The 18,088-nt window shown below is 35.7% G+C and overlaps 1 protein-coding gene across 1 annotated transcript; it reads left to right on the top strand.

Annotated features, from left to right (window-relative positions):
• The first annotated feature begins 14,588 nt into the window (after window positions 1-14,588).
• LOC21409479 (serine hydroxymethyltransferase 4) lies at window positions 14,589-18,070 on the top strand. The gene is made up of 4 exons (XM_010099644.2): window positions 14,589-15,335; window positions 16,771-17,161; window positions 17,244-17,345; window positions 17,512-18,070. Exons 1-4 carry the CDS (start codon window positions 14,658-14,660, stop codon window positions 17,754-17,756), a joined length of 1,416 nt encoding a protein of 471 aa, XP_010097946.1. The 5' UTR covers window positions 14,589-14,657; the 3' UTR covers window positions 17,757-18,070.
• The last annotated feature ends 18 nt before the right edge of the window (window positions 18,071-18,088 follow it).

Raw genomic sequence — 18,088 nt, 5'->3', positions numbered from 1 at the left:
CCTTTCAGGGCACCGCACTGGTCACTAGCATTCTGGTTCTCAACCGCGGCGGCGCTCAGTGGTCTTAGGGTGACCTCTAGGAGAGGCATGGAACTTCTCCCATCTATTCGCTCGATGGTTGCCACCAGCCCACGGACCATATTAGTCAAGGCGTTGAGCTAGGCCTGCATTTATGCTGGGTTGGGTTGTTGCACGCTCGGGGTCTGGGTTTCATCCCTCACCGGGGGTTGATTCCCCTGGTCGGGTTGGTTTTCACCCCTCCCTCCATTGGCCTAGCTGGCTAGAAGCGTGGTGTTTTCCTCCATTTAGCTGCCTTGGTTTGCAGCACTACTTCTTGTTCTCCTTGGCACCATGACTGTTAATGAGCTTGTCGTAATCTGAAATTCCTCACAGTAAACCAAAGGTTTTAGGTCAAATTGTCCCCAGCGGAGTTGCCAATTGTTGACGGTAAAAATTATTCAACGAATTAATAATAAATCTTCAAGGTTTATGCGTTGATTTATAATGAGATTTAGGAAAAAAGAAGAATAATGACATGAAATTTATAGTGGTTCACTCTAATATAGAGCTATGTCTACTGCATGTGAGAGAGAGTTTTTCACTAGCTTCTTCAAAAGTTGATACAATTCTGGGAAGAATGGTGCACCAGAGAGCCAGCCCCCTTCTTGGGCCATTCTCCCCGTATATATACATCATATTATCCTAATTGTCCAACTTCTAATCATATTATGAGATTGCTTTACCAAATCCTGGAGCAGTGACTTCTGATGACTGAGATTTTAACCAATTTGCCTGATTTTTCCCACTAGCTGCTATTGGAAATGTGTCCAGAAAGTAGGATGTAATTTGTTATTTATGAAATGGCAAATATCGGATATCATTGTTTTGCTGACGTTTATAAATAAAATAAAGTTATGTTTTAATTCATACTCAAGAGTGTTAGTAATATTGCTTAGTCCATAGACTATTATCAACGAAAGAAGAGACAGGGAATCCCTGCCGGACAAGCTCTTCTGATATAGTTTAAAATACATATTCGTAGTCTTAGGATCGATAGGGCAATCGAATCCGATTATGACTATTAGATCGAACCATATGATGCTGGTCTCGGGGCATGGGAGTTGGACTCTGTGGTTGATCTAGACATGTTCACAACATGTTGAATAGACCATGTAACTAATTAGGTTAGAGCAAAAACCGTTTACAGAGCTCTAAACCTAATTATTACAACTTAAGTATATTTGTATAATTATCTCAATCTTGAAGTGAATACATAACTCGACTTAATTTCTCATGGTCTTTGATTCACCAATGAGATTAGTTCATAGTTTTTGAACAACATCTCGGCTATTGGGATCATGACATAATTAAGCTGGAGTTGTGTGATTCACAGATATGGAATTCGTAAGCGATAATGTCACCTCATGCTTTATTGATGGGTGTGTGAATAAATAAACCAGGCCTGGTATTCAATGATGGTATTCATTGATTAAGACATCGTGACATGTGTGAGACATCTTACGAACATATGTCTTTCTTATTCACAGTCATATAAAGGAGTTGAGGAAACAATGACTGGAATGGTAAAACGGTAATTTTCTATACCATTCTAGTCACTGATATTTACGAAGGATAATAGTGCATTTATTCTGTGGACCGTGTGATAAATTGTATTAACACCATCAGAAAAATAGCGCATATGAATCAAGAGATTAGTCGGCATCGAACCTTTAGTGGAATCATACGATGTCAGAATTAAATACGTCGATAACTTATCGGGATAAATTAGTCGAGTATTGTAATTCCATAGCTTTGTTCATATGGGTCCATTCGGTCTCAAGGCTAGCTCTAATAAGTGGGAAAATTGAAACTGATGTTTTGTTACATAATTGTGTTTAAATAAATTCATTATGTTATTTTTCATTTATTTGATAATTGAAAAATAAAAGGAATGAATTTGAATTTTGAAATTAATGGTGATTAATTTAAAATTCAAAATAGAATTTGAACATGATTTGGCAATAAAAGGGGAAGGAAAATTCAGAAATCCCTAAGGCAAGAGGGAATTCGGATTTTGATTATAAAGAGGAAGGAAAATTCGGAAATCCGATCTAGGGTTTGAGTTTTCGAATTTCCTCTTATAAAAAGATATTATTGAAAACCCTAGTGGTGGCTAAGAAGAAAAAAAAATATCTCACTCTCATTCTCTTCCTAGGGTGGCCGGATTTTGTAACAAAATTAGAAGGAAAATTGTTTCCTTAGGTTTTTGAAAAAGAGCCCACTCTCTAATCTCAAAACACTTAGACTCATAGTCTTGAATCAACGAGTGGTTTGTGGTGTGATCGTGTTCATAAATCAACGGTCTTATTTCACGGTAATTCTCCATCTCGGAACGTGAGATAGTGAGACAAGATCCTTGCGGCCATATTTGATCCGATCGTCTTAAAGGTATGATTGTCATTTTATTCCTTTATCTATAAACATATATCATGCATGTATCTCTCGTTGTGATTTACGTTTAATTTGGAATTAAAAGAGATGTGAAAATTTTTGAAATTTCCGCCTACAAGTTTGTTGTTGTTTAAATGATTTTTCACTTAAAAATCACAACTTGATCCTACAGCTGCACCACTAACTCTGCTTGCATTAAATGTCTATCAAATCTTTGAGCAGCTACCACATCTTGGCTGACATGGTTAGCGTCGGCACTTGTCTGTCCTTTGAAGCGGTCTACGTCTTCAAATGATGATGCGGTCAATTTCGTATTGCGATATACTCCTCTATACAGTCGCCACTAGGGCTTTATTTCCATATTATGATCATTGTCTGCCGTCGACATCTATTGAATAATGGGATTCTTTGTCCACAGCTAGCGCGACCATTAATCATCTAAGTATACTATGTGGCGATCATCTAATGACCATGTGGATCGTGGAATTTTTCCCCTATAACAACCTTGAAAACTAAAAGGTTTTGCATTGCACTTAATTTAACTATATTTGTAAAGTTTTCCGTTTGTTAAATTTTAAAAAATCTTCCTTATGGAACAAAATTATTAAAAAGAATAAAAAGTTTAGGAAATGATAACTCTATAAAATAAATTTATTTTTACTCTTGTTTGCATTTAAATTTGCATTGTTCCAGAAGATTTTATTTAATTTTAACTCGAAATTTAGTTTATTCAATTTTGTGTTATTTTATTTTATTTTATTTTGTGCTTACTTTACTTTATTTTGATTTTGTTTTATTTAATTTTACCTCATAATTATTTTTTGGTCCTCATTTGTATACGTTAATTTGTTTAAAAAAAGGGCAATTATGGCAAATTAGATATTAATTAGGATCAAAGGAAGAGCAAAAAGAAGTAACAATGAGGACCATTAAGTGCCACCTTGCTCAAGCTTCAGCCTCGCCTAATGAGCTGCCGCCACGTTGCGATCTGTGTCAGAGACCCTAAGTGGGGTGTTTCCTTTGTCTTGCTGGGTGTGTATTCAAAGGCTTATACAAAGCCTTCTACAGCAGCAATTTTTGGGAGAGGAGCAATCTCCTTTCTAGAAAAAAAAAAAAAAAATATATATATATATATATATATAGGTTTTTGGTCTAGATTTTATTTTTAGATTTTTAATATTAATACTACAAGAAGAAGAATGTAGAAGACGAAGTCGGGAGACCCGTAATACTTCCAATTTAGTTTTATTTTTTTACTTTTTTAATTCTCTATATTTGTTCTTTGAGGATGCTAGAACTATTATTGCTTTTTATTTGTTTATATTTACGGAGTAATTTGTTTATCTTCGTCTACGATGTAGTTAGATTATGATTATTTGAATTTTTTTTTTTAATTAATTGATGTTTTATTCCAAATATGTTGAGTTTTCAATTAATGCATTAATATTTGTGATTGCTTGATCTAACAAATATTATTATTTGATTTGAGACTCAGAAGTAATAATTGAATATGTCTATTATTAGAGTACCATGAGACTTTCATAGGATAGAGATATATATGAAACTTGCATAGTGTTTGTGGATTTCTTATTCTTAATGAATTTTGACAGGTTTAGAATATTCATAGAGATGTAGGAAATTCACTGCTTGAAATAAATTGTTAATGTTTGAGATAGATTAACGATTAATTAGAGAAATTCACTCTCAACATACGAATAGATAAAAATTAATTTGAATAAGGATTTTGATATATAATTAATTTTGATGACTCGTAATCCTGAACAATATAAATTATCCAATTTTGATGACTCTTAATTAAACTTACACAATTTTTATGAGAACTGTACTTTATTAACTATTTCATTACTTCATTGCGATTCCGCGCACTTTTTTTCCCCCCCACCCAAAAAAAAAAATACTGAGATTGTAACTTAAATATGACTTTGTACTTATTTTCTAACCTCACATGGTCTAACCAAATCCAATTCATTCTCTTGATATGTTCCTTAAAAATATGATTGCGCGGATTCTTCCTCAACTAAAGAAGAGATCTTGGTGTAATTAACAAATACGACTTTTGTCTTTAATACGTAGGTCTCGTGTGTTATAATCTGTTTATTTAATAACAATCGTTAGCTATTAAAATACAATTGCTATTGATTTTGAAATTCAGTGTATAATTTGTGAAGATTAAAAATTTTGGGTATATTATATGAAAAATCAAAGTTTAGCGTACAAACATGCAATTTATTGTAAGAGAGACGATTGTCGTTGTACCCAGGCCAACACCCTACACACAACAATCACCAACAAGAACAACACCAAACCAAATTACATTCTAAGTCACGCCAATAAGAAAATGAAAAACAAATTACAATGACAATATGGAATGGACACACTCACACGTAGAGGTGTCAAATAGGCCGGACCATCCATGGACGGCCCAGCCTAGCCTGTAACAGTGCCGGGTTCGGCACGGCCTGGTACGGTACTGTTACGGACCGTGGCTGGGCCGCGGCTTCTCAGCCCGCGGCCCAGGCCCGACCCTAGCCCTTGAAGCCCTGAGGCCCGGCCCGAGCCTAGTTCGGCCTAAGCACGTGATCAGCCCGCGATACGGCCCTTGTACGGTCCTGCCCAGGCACGTGTTCAGCCCGTCACAAGCCCTCCAAGCCTGCCAGACTTGTGCCCGTTGGGCACGCGAAGGGCCCAATGGTCACAAGCCGAAAATCCACCCTAAAAAACCCTATAAATACCCCTTAATCCCACCCTAAATCCCACACAACAATTCACTCTTAACCTTCTCTTCCCACTCTCATTCTATCTCTCATCTTGTCTCTTTGATAGTGATTCTAAGCTCTTCTCTCTCGATTACTCATTGTCTTGCTCTTTCATTTATAAAGTTCAATCAATTTTTAAAAATCCCGAAAAAAGGTTATTCTGGTTATCAATTTTGTAACATAACATTGTATTACTCAAGTTTATTTTTATTGTTAATTTTTTTTTATAAATGAACGAATTAACTATAATGATCGAGAAAATCCTAGAATTGAATAATGTAAATTTATTTATTTAAGTCAAGGACTTTTCTCAGTAATATACTGTCATATTTTGTGACTGGAGGATTTATGGAATTAATATCAGTATTCCTAAATTATGTAGCAAGTTTTATGATTAGTTCATATTTAAAGAACAAGTAAATTTAGTTGATAAATTCTTACCGCAATTAAGGCGGAAGAATTCTCAGTGCATATACAGTTGGAGAATCCTAATCTTAGGAATCTCTTAGTGTAGTATAATGTTAGCAGCGTATAGAGAAATGCTCTAACATTTAAAGAAAAAACCTTTAATTTCTAAACAAATAAGAGGAAATTAAAGAGGTAGTGTTTCAGTAAAGAAATTCAGATGCAATATGAGTTCAGAAGTTGACAAAGTCGGGAACTGAAATTTCCTGTCAACTACGTAAATTCTCAAAATTCAGTACAAAGTAATAGGAATAGCTATAAGAATAGAACATCAATGGGTGATTACCAAGTGTCCACTAAACTTGCTTATGTAAGCAAAATGACATCAAGTAAGCAATTAGAAATTTAAGTTAGGTAAGATACTGTTACCTACTTTCAGACTATTATAAGGAAGGATGTGCAGAATGTTGTGTTAAGAAGTGAAAAAGAATTGAAAAACATCAATTCTAGGGTTTTAGAAATAATCAGAACAAAAAACAGATGAAAGATGGGCCCGGAAGGTCGAACCGAGAAAATTAGGATTTCGACTGATTTAAGTAGACTGAGTCAAAGTTTGTTGACCAAGAGTCGACCAAAACATCACTCTCGAAAAGTTAGTCAATAATGGTCAAAGTTGACCAACTGTCTGAGAAATGCAGATAAAACGTGCACTGGACAGGAAATTAAGCTGAACTAAAATAGGATAATTATTAAAAGATCAATGGTTGAGATTAAAAGTGACTTTTTGGATGGAGGGCTGAGATCATGCCATTTGTTTAGAGAGGTGGCCGGCCAAGCTTGTACAAGAAGCCAAGAAGAGATATTTTTGGAGGATTTTTGCAAAAAGGACCCCAAAAGTTAGGAAATTGCACTTAAACCCCTCCTTTTATTCTCCAACTTGTTTAAGTGTAAGAAACATAATTAAACACCCTCTTTTTCATGTCAAGAACCGTGGATGTTCATCCAAGAGAGAAAAGAAGAAAAAAATTATCAAAAGTGAAGAAAAGTAAGTTTTAAGCGGAAATCGATCGAACTACCGAGGATTGGTGATTCCGGAGTTTGTTCTTCATTCTTCTAAGGTGAGATTTCAGTTTTCCTCTCATTTTTCTTACCTTGGTTGAATGGTTTGGATGTGGTAGAGAGTATGGAGGAAGTTTGCTAAGTAGATGATTGAATTTCAATTGATAAAGGAATTGAAAGCTTACAGTAATTAAAGGATGAATTTGTGGTTGTTAGATTATGTTTCTAGCAACTTTTAGGTATGAAAATCCTTGTAAGAAATTGGATGGAACCCTAGAGTGTGGTTCTTAAGTTGATTAAATTGTATGAGAAAGATTGCTAGTTATGATTAGAAGATGAAGTAACGGATAAAACAAGCTAAGGATAGCTCGGGAAACATATAAAATAAGGCGAAAGTCCACTGAAATTTAGTTTCAAAATTTGGAGTTAAACCTAGTTTTAGTTCTAGAATTTGGGGCTAAACTTGGTTTTAGTTCTAGATAGAAGCTTTAAACTATTTTCTTAAAAAAAACATTGCATAGTTGTCAAAACAGTTTTGGTGTTAAACAGAAGAGTTCATTAAGGAACTCGAAGTACAGTCTCAAGAAAGTATTTTGAGTTTGGACCTTGTTTAATGGAAAAATAAGGTTATGATGATTCAATAAACCTAATCTTTAAGTTTGAAACAATCCTCTAAGGTAGGAAAGAGAGAGAAAGCCATAAGTAGAGATATCAGATTTTCTTATAAGCTTGTTAAAATAAAATAGCAAGTGATAGTTAATCTCACACTCTTAGTGGGTGTTTATTCTTAAAAATAAGCAAGAAAGAGAACATACAGTGTGGTGAATAGAGGATTCCACTCCTTAAAACAGGTAAGTAAGAATCTCGCCTATAGTATAAATAGATTTTAAAATGAACGGTACACATGAATTATATGTGTTTGAGTACATTTAATGTTATGTATGCTATGCTATGTCATACTGCATACACTTAAGCAGTGCACATGAATTATATGTGTTTGAGTACATTCCATGTTATAGTATGCTATGCTATGTCATATTGCATACACCTTAATAAGTCAAGAGGAACTTATGAGAAGAAACTCAGTTGAGTGTCGTACTAGCTTGCAAACCTTAACATCCTGATGATTGCGCGTAAAGGGTAAGAGCACTCGGGCCCATCAGTAAGTAAGATAAGTTCAAATAGTAAAACACAGACAATAAAACTTCGATAAGACATCATAAATCAGCATATGCAGTTCATGCATATCATTCATGTGAATTTTCAGTTATTTTACGAGTAATAGTTTGTAACGCCCTCCAGAATTAAACATGTTTAATTATGCTAAATTGTGAGTTATTAGTGTGCCTAATTTTATTTTCACAATTAATCAATGAACTTTAAATTATTTTCAGTATTTATAATTTCACCCCAAAATTTTTTGAAAATACACTTAACTTTTATTGCATTTTTCCTTTTTTTCATTTTTTCCTTTTTCCTTTTTTTTCCTTTCCTTTTCTTTTTCCTTTTTCTTTTTTTCTTCTTTTCTTTTTTCCCTTTCTTCTTTTCCTTCCCATGCAGCCCAGCCCCCACAGACCCCTCTCTCTCTCTTCTTTCTTTCTTTTCTTTTTCTTCTTTCTTTCCTCTGGTTCTCCCACCGCCAGCCATCTCTCTCTCTCTCTTTTCTTCCACCATTGGCCACTTCTCGGGGCTCTCTCTCTCTCTCTTCTGCTGGCCTTTCTCTCTCCCTTGCTCTCTTTGGGTTTCTCTCTCTCTCTCTCTCTCACTCTCTCTCTCTCTCTCTTTCTCTCTCTCGGTAATTTGGCCGAGACAAAAAAAAAAATGAAAACGGGAGGTACTGAGGGAAACAAAGCTCTATAAACTAATTTGAGGTAAAACCCCTTGAAACCCACTCTTTGATTTGAATTTTAGACTTGAGAAAGTTTAATTTTTGTTAGATTTGAATAATTTTGAGTTAGGGTTTGGATTTGAAAAATTGTTGTTAGAATTGAACTAAATTTGGGAGTTTTCAGTTAATGGACTTGTTAAATTGATTGGAAACTGATTTTGATGGATTCTAGAGAATTTATTTTGAAATTGAATTTGAATTGCAGGTTTGACATTTTTCCTATTTATGCCGGCATGCTGTCGAAATTTCTTTAAAAACTTATTTTTAAACTAAAATTAAATAGGAAACCAAACCCATGAATTGGATTTAAATTTTTGAAGAACCCCTAAACTGAATTATAAAATCATTTGTGAAACTTGGATTTGAGTCAAGGCATAGTAATAGGAAACAATTAAACATGATTGAGCTCAATTCGTTTTAGGAATGAGAAATATATCCTAAGAGACTGCTTTTGTCATAAAGCTAGTGGAGAAGATCGAGTATTAAAACATTAAAGCTTTCGGAGGTTAGGGTGACAAGAAGTTAGCCACAGGTTTGACATCCAAGATGTAGGATATTCTTACCCATTTTCTTGTTAGCCTGTTTCAAAGTGTTTTGGCCAAATAATGTTTTCAAAGATAAGAACATGTTGATAAAGAAAAGTATTTTCAAGACAATAGCTTGATTTTTCGCTATTGATCTCATAATGGATTGATTTCAAGTTTTAATGAACATATTTATAAGATAAGATACCTTGCGAATTGGTAAGCCCGCTGATGGCCTATATAGGATATGGAGATCGTGTCCTTGGGGGCAAAATCCGAAACCCGTACGGGCCACTACAGTGGCATTTGGTCTCGCTTTGGTCCTGAGTAATTTAATTACTTAAATTACTTGTTGGTTGCCTGTAATATGGAATTTTAGTTTATTTACCTTTAAAAAAAAGGTCGTTTGGTTCCGATTGATTATTTTGGGCCTGACAATTTCATTTTATTTACTTACTTATTTTTTTAGTTTTATAACTCTTATCCTACAAGGCATTTCGCTCATTTTTCCTATGTTTCAAAATGTATTAACCCCACAGGGTGACGCTAGACGTAGTGCAGAATAGGTGAGGAATTCAATTCTAGAAGAAAGAAAGCGGTGAAGTATCTTCCTTCACTATCAGACTTATAAAGGCATGTATTAACTATGAATTGTAAACTTTAAACATAACTAGACTGTGGTTGATGCCAGTTATTTACTTTTTTGTATTTAATTATGTGTGCACAAATTGTAAGCCTGTGGACGCCAGAGGCTGACTTTTGAAGCCGATCTTAACAGTGATTGTGTTTTCTAGAGTCCACCTCACCCTTTCTAAAAACTCGATTTCATTAAAATAGTGGGGCTTGTTTAGAAATACCTGAGTGTTCTGGTTTTGAAAATCAAATTTTGAAATGTTAATGGTTTAACCACCCTCTTAATCAGGTTTAATTTCTAAACAAGCCTCCATGTCACTAACCCCTGTTTGGGGGCGTGACATAGTTCCTACTTGCTGAGCAAAAGCTCATTTTAGAATTTATGTCGTTACAGTAATTTTAAAATGAATGATATAGTTTTGTTTAAGAGAAAGAAACTTATGCCCAGAATGCTACAGCATTCACTATAGCATTTTGTTTCAGAATGTTACAGCATTCGTATAGCATTTTATTTAGGTTATAACAAAGTGCTACAACATTCTATATAGCATTTAAAAAAAATAAAAATGCTACACCATGCTATACAGCATAAAAAAATGTCCCTCAAATTTTGGGGAGTTTTAGAATGGATATGTTAAAGGTAGTAATAGTGACGGCCACTCAGTAGGGTCATCACAGTTGGTATCATAGCATAGTTATAGTTAAGTAATGACCACGTAGCAGGGTCGTTACAGTTGGTATCAGAGTATAGTTATAGTTAAGTAACGACCACGTAGTAGGGTCGTTACAATAACAGTAGTTTCTATTTTTTTTTTCAGAAAATGGCCGCATCAAATTGCCTTGAGTTCACTGCTCTCCCTGAGCTTGGTGATAAGGTATTTTATGAGGATGAAATGTTGGCCCTCAACACCACCCCCACTGAATCGAAAACTGCTCTGGATGATAATGCTTCAATGCACAATGAGGAAGTTAGGGAACGTAACAGGGGAAAAAGACTGCGAACTTCTCCCGCATGGCAACAATTCACAGAGGAGTCCCGAACAAATCTAAAAATAGGTGAAATAGAAATTTGTGCGGTATGTAAATATTATAAAAAGCACTTTTCTAATAAAAAGGGTAGGGGTATTGGTCATCTGGATAGACATTGGAAAGCATGTCTACCATCACACCAAGGTAGGAGGGTCGACTCCCTCCAGCAAACACTATCACTCACATCACAATGGTTACAAATTTTACATATGATGCATAACGTGCTCGTGAAGCACTAGCTAAATTTTTAACTAGTGTCGAATTACCTCTTTCTTTTGCAGAAGATGTAGCATTTGAAGAATTCATACAGACAACCTTCTGCCCACAATTTAAACGGGTAAGTAGAAACATAACTCGTTTTGATTGCATGAAAGTGTTTTATGTAATGATAAAATCTCTAGTTCATAATTTTAGGTCTTTTAATGCTATTATGTCTTGTACTTCTGATTTATGGGAGGGGTGCAATAAAACTGGATATTTATGCGTCACGGCGCATTATGTTGACGATTAATGGGTTTTACAAAAGAGAATAATAGGTTTTCGTTTAAGTCCATTTTCTCATAACGCAAATGCTATTTTTGGAACAATAATGGAAATTTTTGGGTTTTATGGGTTAGAGGATAAAATTTTAACTATTACTTTTGATAATGCGTCAGCTAATATGGCTACAATTAACATGTTTAAACATAGTTTGAAACTAGAGTTTGGTGGTGAAATTTTTCATCAACGGTGTGCGTGTCACATAATAAATTTAGTGGTACAAGAAGGAATTGAACATATTTCCTCTAATCTAACAAATATTAGAGAATCTTTATCTTTCATATCTAGTTCTGGAGCTCGGCTCCAAGAATTTTGACAATATTGCAAGAATAGCCAGATGCGTCTATGAAAGTTTCTAACTGATATGAGACATAGGTGGAACTCCACCTACTTAGTGTTGAAGGCTACACTTCCGTATCAACAACTCATCACAACGTATGTGAACAGTAAGAATGATCAAATTTTAATTTTCGATATAGATTGGAACATTGGTGAGTACTTTTTTAAATTTTTAGAAGTTTTTTACAATACTACTGAATTACTTTATGGAGTTTATTATCCTACTTCACATTTAACTTTGCATCAACTTTTTAATATTTTAGAAACATTTTCTTATTAAGGGATACTGACCTTTTTGAAACTATAGTTAAGCTAATGGAAGATAAATTTAAAAGTTATTGGTCCGGTTGTCCTATGTTATATGCATTAGCAACCATTTTAGATCCTAGATGCGGAGTACATGGGACCGAATCTGTAATGACTGCTACAGCAAAAAATTTAGGTACTGATATGCAACTAATTATTATTGATACTAGGAAAATGTTAGAAAAATTATTTGGTTTGTATGAAGCAAAATACGGAACTGGTCAAAAAGAACAGGGAACTTCGACGTCAACTAGCAATTCGGGGCCTAAAGGCTCATCATGGAGCTTCATAGAGAAGAAAGAGAACAACAGGATCATCATCAACACAAGCGTCTACAGAATTGGTAAAACATTTTGAATCAAATTTTGTAATTGATGACGACAAATTGGACATCTTACAGTGATGGAGGAGCAAGACCAATCGTTTTCCAACAATATCCATAATAGTCCGTGACATTCTGACAACTCCAGTGTCAACGGTAGCATCAGAGCAAGCATTTAGTGCAATTAACCAAATTCTTAATGAGAAGAGAAGCAGAATGTATCAGGATATCTTGGAGGGGCTAATCTACGTTAAAGACTGTGGAGATGCCAGAAGACGAAAATAATAATATATAGATGATTCAATTCAAGAATATTTTTCTAACTTAGACATAACAGAATCTTCTGGAAGCACTTAAGTTTTGTAATTTACTTATCCTAGAATACAATACTCTTTTTTCCTTCGCTAAGGTTTTGTCCCGATCTCCCCACGGGTTTTACTTGAAAAGGTTTTTAACGAGGCAGTCATTTATGTGCACTTATTCGTATTATCTCAATTCAATAAAATCACATCTTTTGGGGGCATATGATATATTTTCTTTTTTTAATTAAATATTACAAAAAAATTTAAAAGGGCTAGGGCCGGCCCGTGAAGGGCATTGGCCCGACCCGACCCTGGCCCTTATAGACTAGGGCCAAGGGCCAGTACTAGGCCTGAAGGCTTCTCCTCAGGCCCGGCCTACTCACACGCTCTATGTAAAATCTCTCAAATTTAATTCAATTCTAACAATAATTGTTCAAATCCAAACTTTAACTCAAAATTATTCAAATCTAACCAAAATTACAAATTCTCAAATCAATAACTCAAATTCAAGTATGGGTTTTCAAGAAATCTTTACCTCAAAGTGATTGAAGCTTGTTTCTCTCTATTTCTCTCGTTTTTTTTAGGGTCTCGGCCAAACAGTCAAGTAAGAGAGAGAGAGAGAGAAATGGCCGGAGAGAGAGAAGGCTGGAGAGAGAAGAGGGCCGGCATGAGAGAGAGAGCCCGGAGAGGTGGTTGGCTGGTGTGGGTGAAGGAGGAGAGAGAGAGAGAGAGTGATGCCGTGGTGAAGAAAAGAGAGAGAGAAGAAAAAGAAGGAAAGAAAGAAAGAGAAAGAGAGAGAGAGAGAGAGAGAGAGAGAGGTGTGTTGGGCAGCCACGGGAAGGAAATAAGAAAAGGGAAAAGAAGAAAAAGGAATAAGAAAAGAAAAGAAAAGAAAAGAAAAGAAAAGAGAAGAAAAAAGAGAAAGGAAAGTGGAAGAAATGGAAAAAAAAGGAAAATACATTAGAATTTAAGGGTTTGTTTAGTTCGTTGATTCGAGTTTTTAATTTGAATTAAGATATAATTTTATGTGAGAGCTTTTTACTGTAGCAAAAAAGTTAGATGTCACTGTTTCCGAGAGCTTTTTACTGTAGAAAAACTCGAATTCTAAACTCGAATCGGTGAAATGAACGGAGCCTAAGTGTATTTTTCAAAACTTTTAAGGTGAAATCATAAATATTGAAAATAACCTAAAGTTCTTTGAATAATTGAGAAAATTTACTTAGACACACTAATAATTTATAATTTAGTATAATTAAATATGTTTAATTTTGAAAGCCGTTATAAAGTATTATCAAATTAATAGTTTAGTAACCATGATTTGGTTTGAAAGTGATGAGTTTTGTCTTTAATACATAGGTCTTGTGTGTTATAATCTATTTATTTAATAACAATAGTTAACTATTAAAATTCAATTGTTATTAATTTTAAAATTCAGTATATAATTTGTGAAGATTAAAAATTTTGGGTATATTATATGAAAAATCAATGTTTAGCGTACAACCATGCAATTTATCATAAGAGAGACGATTGTCGTTGTGGCCAGGCCAAATTACATTCTAAGTCACGCCAATAAGAAAATGAAAAAAAAAACAGAAATGGTAGGAAATAGGCCAATATAAAAAGCTTAAGAAAGTATATAGGTCAATTTTTAATTATAGAAATTAATAGGTCATAACTTATCAAGTTATAATTCATAACCAGATAAGTTATGGACAATAACTTGTCAAGTTATGGTTTATAACCACACAAGTTATGGATGAAAACAGTAATTTAACCTATTTATTAATTTATGTAAACTATTAACCTATTAATTTTAATTCATCTCAAATCTTCGTCTATTTTTTTTTTCTCAAAAAAAAAATTACAATGACAATAGACACTCACAAGTTCCATGTAAAAAGTACTATAACCATGTAAAAAGGCCAAAATAAATAAATAAATAATCTCCCTATAATAAGGGTAAAACCGTAGTTCCACCAACAAATGACACTCCTATAAAGCTCCGCTTCCCACCTCAAACCACTCTGCCATTCCCTCTTCTCTCTAACTTTCTCTCTCTAGCTTTCTCTCTCCTCCCCAACAATGGATCCCGTCACCACCTGGGCCAACACCCCTCTTGACGTCGTGGACCCGGAGATCCACGATCTCATCGAGAAGGAGAAGCGCCGGCAATACCGGGGGATCGAGTTGATCGCTTCGGAAAACTTCACCTCCTTCGCGGTCATGGAGGCCCTCGGCAGCCCCCTCACCAACAAGTACTCCGAGGGCATGCCCGGGAACCGGTACTACGGCGGTAACGAGTTCATCGATGAGATAGAGAACCTCACGCGCTCACGCGCCCTCCAGGCGTACCGTCTGGACCCCACCAAGTGGGGCGTCAATGTCCAGCCCTACTCCGGCTCCCCCGCCAACTTCGCTGCCTACACCGCCGTCCTCCAGCCCCACGACCGCATCATGGGCCTCGATCTCCCCTCCGGCGGGCACCTCACCCACGGCTACTACACCTCCGGTGGGAAGAAGATCTCGGCCACTTCCATTTACTTTGAGAGCTTGCCGTACAAGGTGAATTCGACGACTGGGTATATTGATTATGATCGATTGGAGGAGAAGGCGTTGGATTTCAGGCCGAAGCTAATTATCTGCGGTGGGAGTGCTTATCCGAGGGACTGGGATTACAAGAGGTTCAGGGCTGTGGCGGATAAGGTTGGCGCGCTTTTGCTCTGTGATATGGCCCACATTAGTGGCCTTGTCGCTGCCCAGGTGAATTTTCCGATCTGTGTCTTTTCTTTCTTTTTTTGAATAATAATTTGCGTATTTTTTGTGTGAATCTGTGTGTTGTATGTTGAAGATTGTGATTGTTTCATGGATCTGTGATTGAAGTGTTGCATGTAGTTATATACGGGATTTGTGTGTTTATTTAATACACACATGTATATATATGCTTTATTAAATTGGTAGATATGGTTCGGTGGAGAATTTTTACATTATTTTTTCTGGGTTTTTATTCCCTCATTTGCTTTTTTCCGGATCTGCTTTTTTTTTTTTTTTTTTTTTTTTTTTTTTTTTTTTCCGGTTTTTTTTTTTTTTTTTTTTTTTTTTTTTTTTTTTTTTTTCCCTCTGTTATTGTATAGGCACATTCGGATCTATGTGTTGTTTAGGTTGAAGATTGTGAATTTTGTGACTGTTTGGTGGGTCTGTGATTTCGAATGTTGTATGTAGTTATATGTGGGATTTGTGTTGTTCTTTATAAATTGTTGGATATGGTTGGCTGGAGAATTTGTCTTCTTTTGTTTTCATTGGGGGGGTTTTGTTGGATTCTTGGTGTCGGATCTGTGCTTTTTAAAGTGTTGGATAAGGTTAGATGGAGAATTTTATCTTTTTTCTTTGTGGGGTTTTACATGTCATAATTGGGTTTTCATTTAGGTTGTAGCTTGTGAATGTTTGATGGATCTGTGTTTCTAATGTTGCATGGAAGTATACACTGTATTCTTATTGATTTTCCGGTTTTCGAAAGTGTTTCTTGAACAGGTTTGTGTAGATCTGCAGTTGGGTTTGTTTAGATCTTCATTAGCTCTGTGTGTATGTGTGTGTGTGTGTGTTTTTTTTTTTTTTTTTTCAATGCATTTTTGGTTCCTTCTAGTGTTTTCTTGTGTGTTAAGTGAAGATCTGGGTTTTGAGGATTTTGGTAGGGCTAAAATCTACTAATTTCTGTTTCTACTCTCTTTGACTTATGTGATTATTGAATGCAGTTATAAAGTTATGAGTTTTATTGTGAGGCTTTTAGTCCTTGACTAGTAATATACACATCCAGAGGTGGTAAAATCCTTTTTAGCATGAAAATAGATTTGTGTTAATATGGGCAAAGTGTTGTTTTGATGAGATTATGAAACTGGTTTTTCTTTTGAGGAATTAAGTATTAGGTTAGGTAGGTGAGTAGATCTCAGTTCTCACGTTGCATTTTAAATTATCAATTGTGTACTTGTGTTGAATTTTTATTTTGATCGTTATAATAAACATGTCATGTAAAATGTGCATTGAATTCAATTTAAAATCCAAAGTATGTTTAAGCAATGAAGTTATGAGTACTATTTTGGTTCAGTCCTGTTGGGAGTATTGACTTGGTAGTTCTGTATTTCAGGCTGGTTTTCTCACTTCTTCCTACTCTAGTTATAATTTTTGTCTCTTTTTGGTACAGGAAGCTGCAGATCCCTTTGAGTACTGTGACATTGTCACAACCACAACCCACAAGAGTCTTAGGGGTCCTAGGGCTGGTATGATCTTCTACAGGAAGGGTCCTAAGCCAGCCAAGAAGGGCCAGCCCGAGGATGCAGTTTATGAATTCGAAGACAAGATCAACTTTGCCGTTTTCCCTTCCCTTCAGGGCGGTCCCCACAACCACCAGATTGGTGCCCTTGCTGTTGCCCTAAAGCAGGCCATGGCACCTGGCTTCAAGGCCTACGCCAAGCAAGTCAGGGCCAATGCTGTTGCCCTCGGAAACTACTTGATTAGCAAGGGATACAAGCTTGTCACTGGAGGAACTGAGAACCACCTTGTCTTGTGGGATCTCAGGCCCCTTGGTTTGACTGGTAAATACTAATTGTCTACATTTGGGGAACATTAGGGATACGAGCGATGCCTTTTTCTGTCTAATGCAATCCGACTTTGCAGGTAACAAGGTGGAGAAGCTATGTGACCTTTGCAACATTACTGTTAACAAGAATGCTGTGTTTGGAGACAGCAGTGCCTTGGCTCCTGGTGGAGTTAGAATTGGTGAGAACTCTAAACACATCAGATAGTGAATTGAGCGTAGTTCCCACCACCATTAGTTTTTAACTGATCCCACAGATTATTCACACGGGCTCGCATAGTTTTGGAACTGCGGGAATTTGGTTGAATTTGGAATGAGCTTTTGAGTGACCAGATATTTGGTTGGCAGGTACCCCGGCCATGACATCGAGAGGTTTGGTTGAGAAGGACTTCGAGCAGATCGGAGAGTTCCTTCACCGGGCGGTGACCATCACTTTGAACATCCAAAAGGAGCATGGAAAGCTTTTGAAGGACTTCAACAAGGGCCTCGTCAACAACAAGGACATTGAAGCACTCAAGGTTGATATTGAGAAGTTTGCGGGATCCTTTGACATGCCTGGGTTCCTAGTCTCTGAAATGAAGTACAAGGATTAAATAAAGTCTAAAAGACTTGTTGTCTGAAAATTTTATCTTCCGAGTCGCCTTATTTGATTGCCCTTCTAAAATGCGAGGGGGGAAAAGAAAAAAAAAAAAAAAAAAAAAAGGAGTAAAAAATGCGTATTTTGCTTCAATGTAGGATAGCTGTTGATTTTCAATTGTTTTAAAGTTTTTGTTTGTCTGAGTTGCTGGAGTTTGATATTTCGTCCTCCCGATAGCTACTATTTTACTTATTGTATCTCTTGTTTCCTTTTATCTTGCCAATAAACTATGAATTACGATTTTATAAATTTTGAAGAAGTTAGAAATGAGAGAGACGTTCTTTTCCG

The sequence above is a fragment of the Morus notabilis genome, unplaced genomic scaffold (genome assembly GCF_000414095.1).
Source record: "Morus notabilis unplaced genomic scaffold, ASM41409v2 Scaffold35, whole genome shotgun sequence".
In the NCBI taxonomy this organism is placed as follows: domain Eukaryota; kingdom Viridiplantae; phylum Streptophyta; class Magnoliopsida; order Rosales; family Moraceae; genus Morus; species Morus notabilis.
Note: the sequence above shows the minus strand (reverse complement) of the source record. Positions and strands in the feature narration are given on the sequence as shown.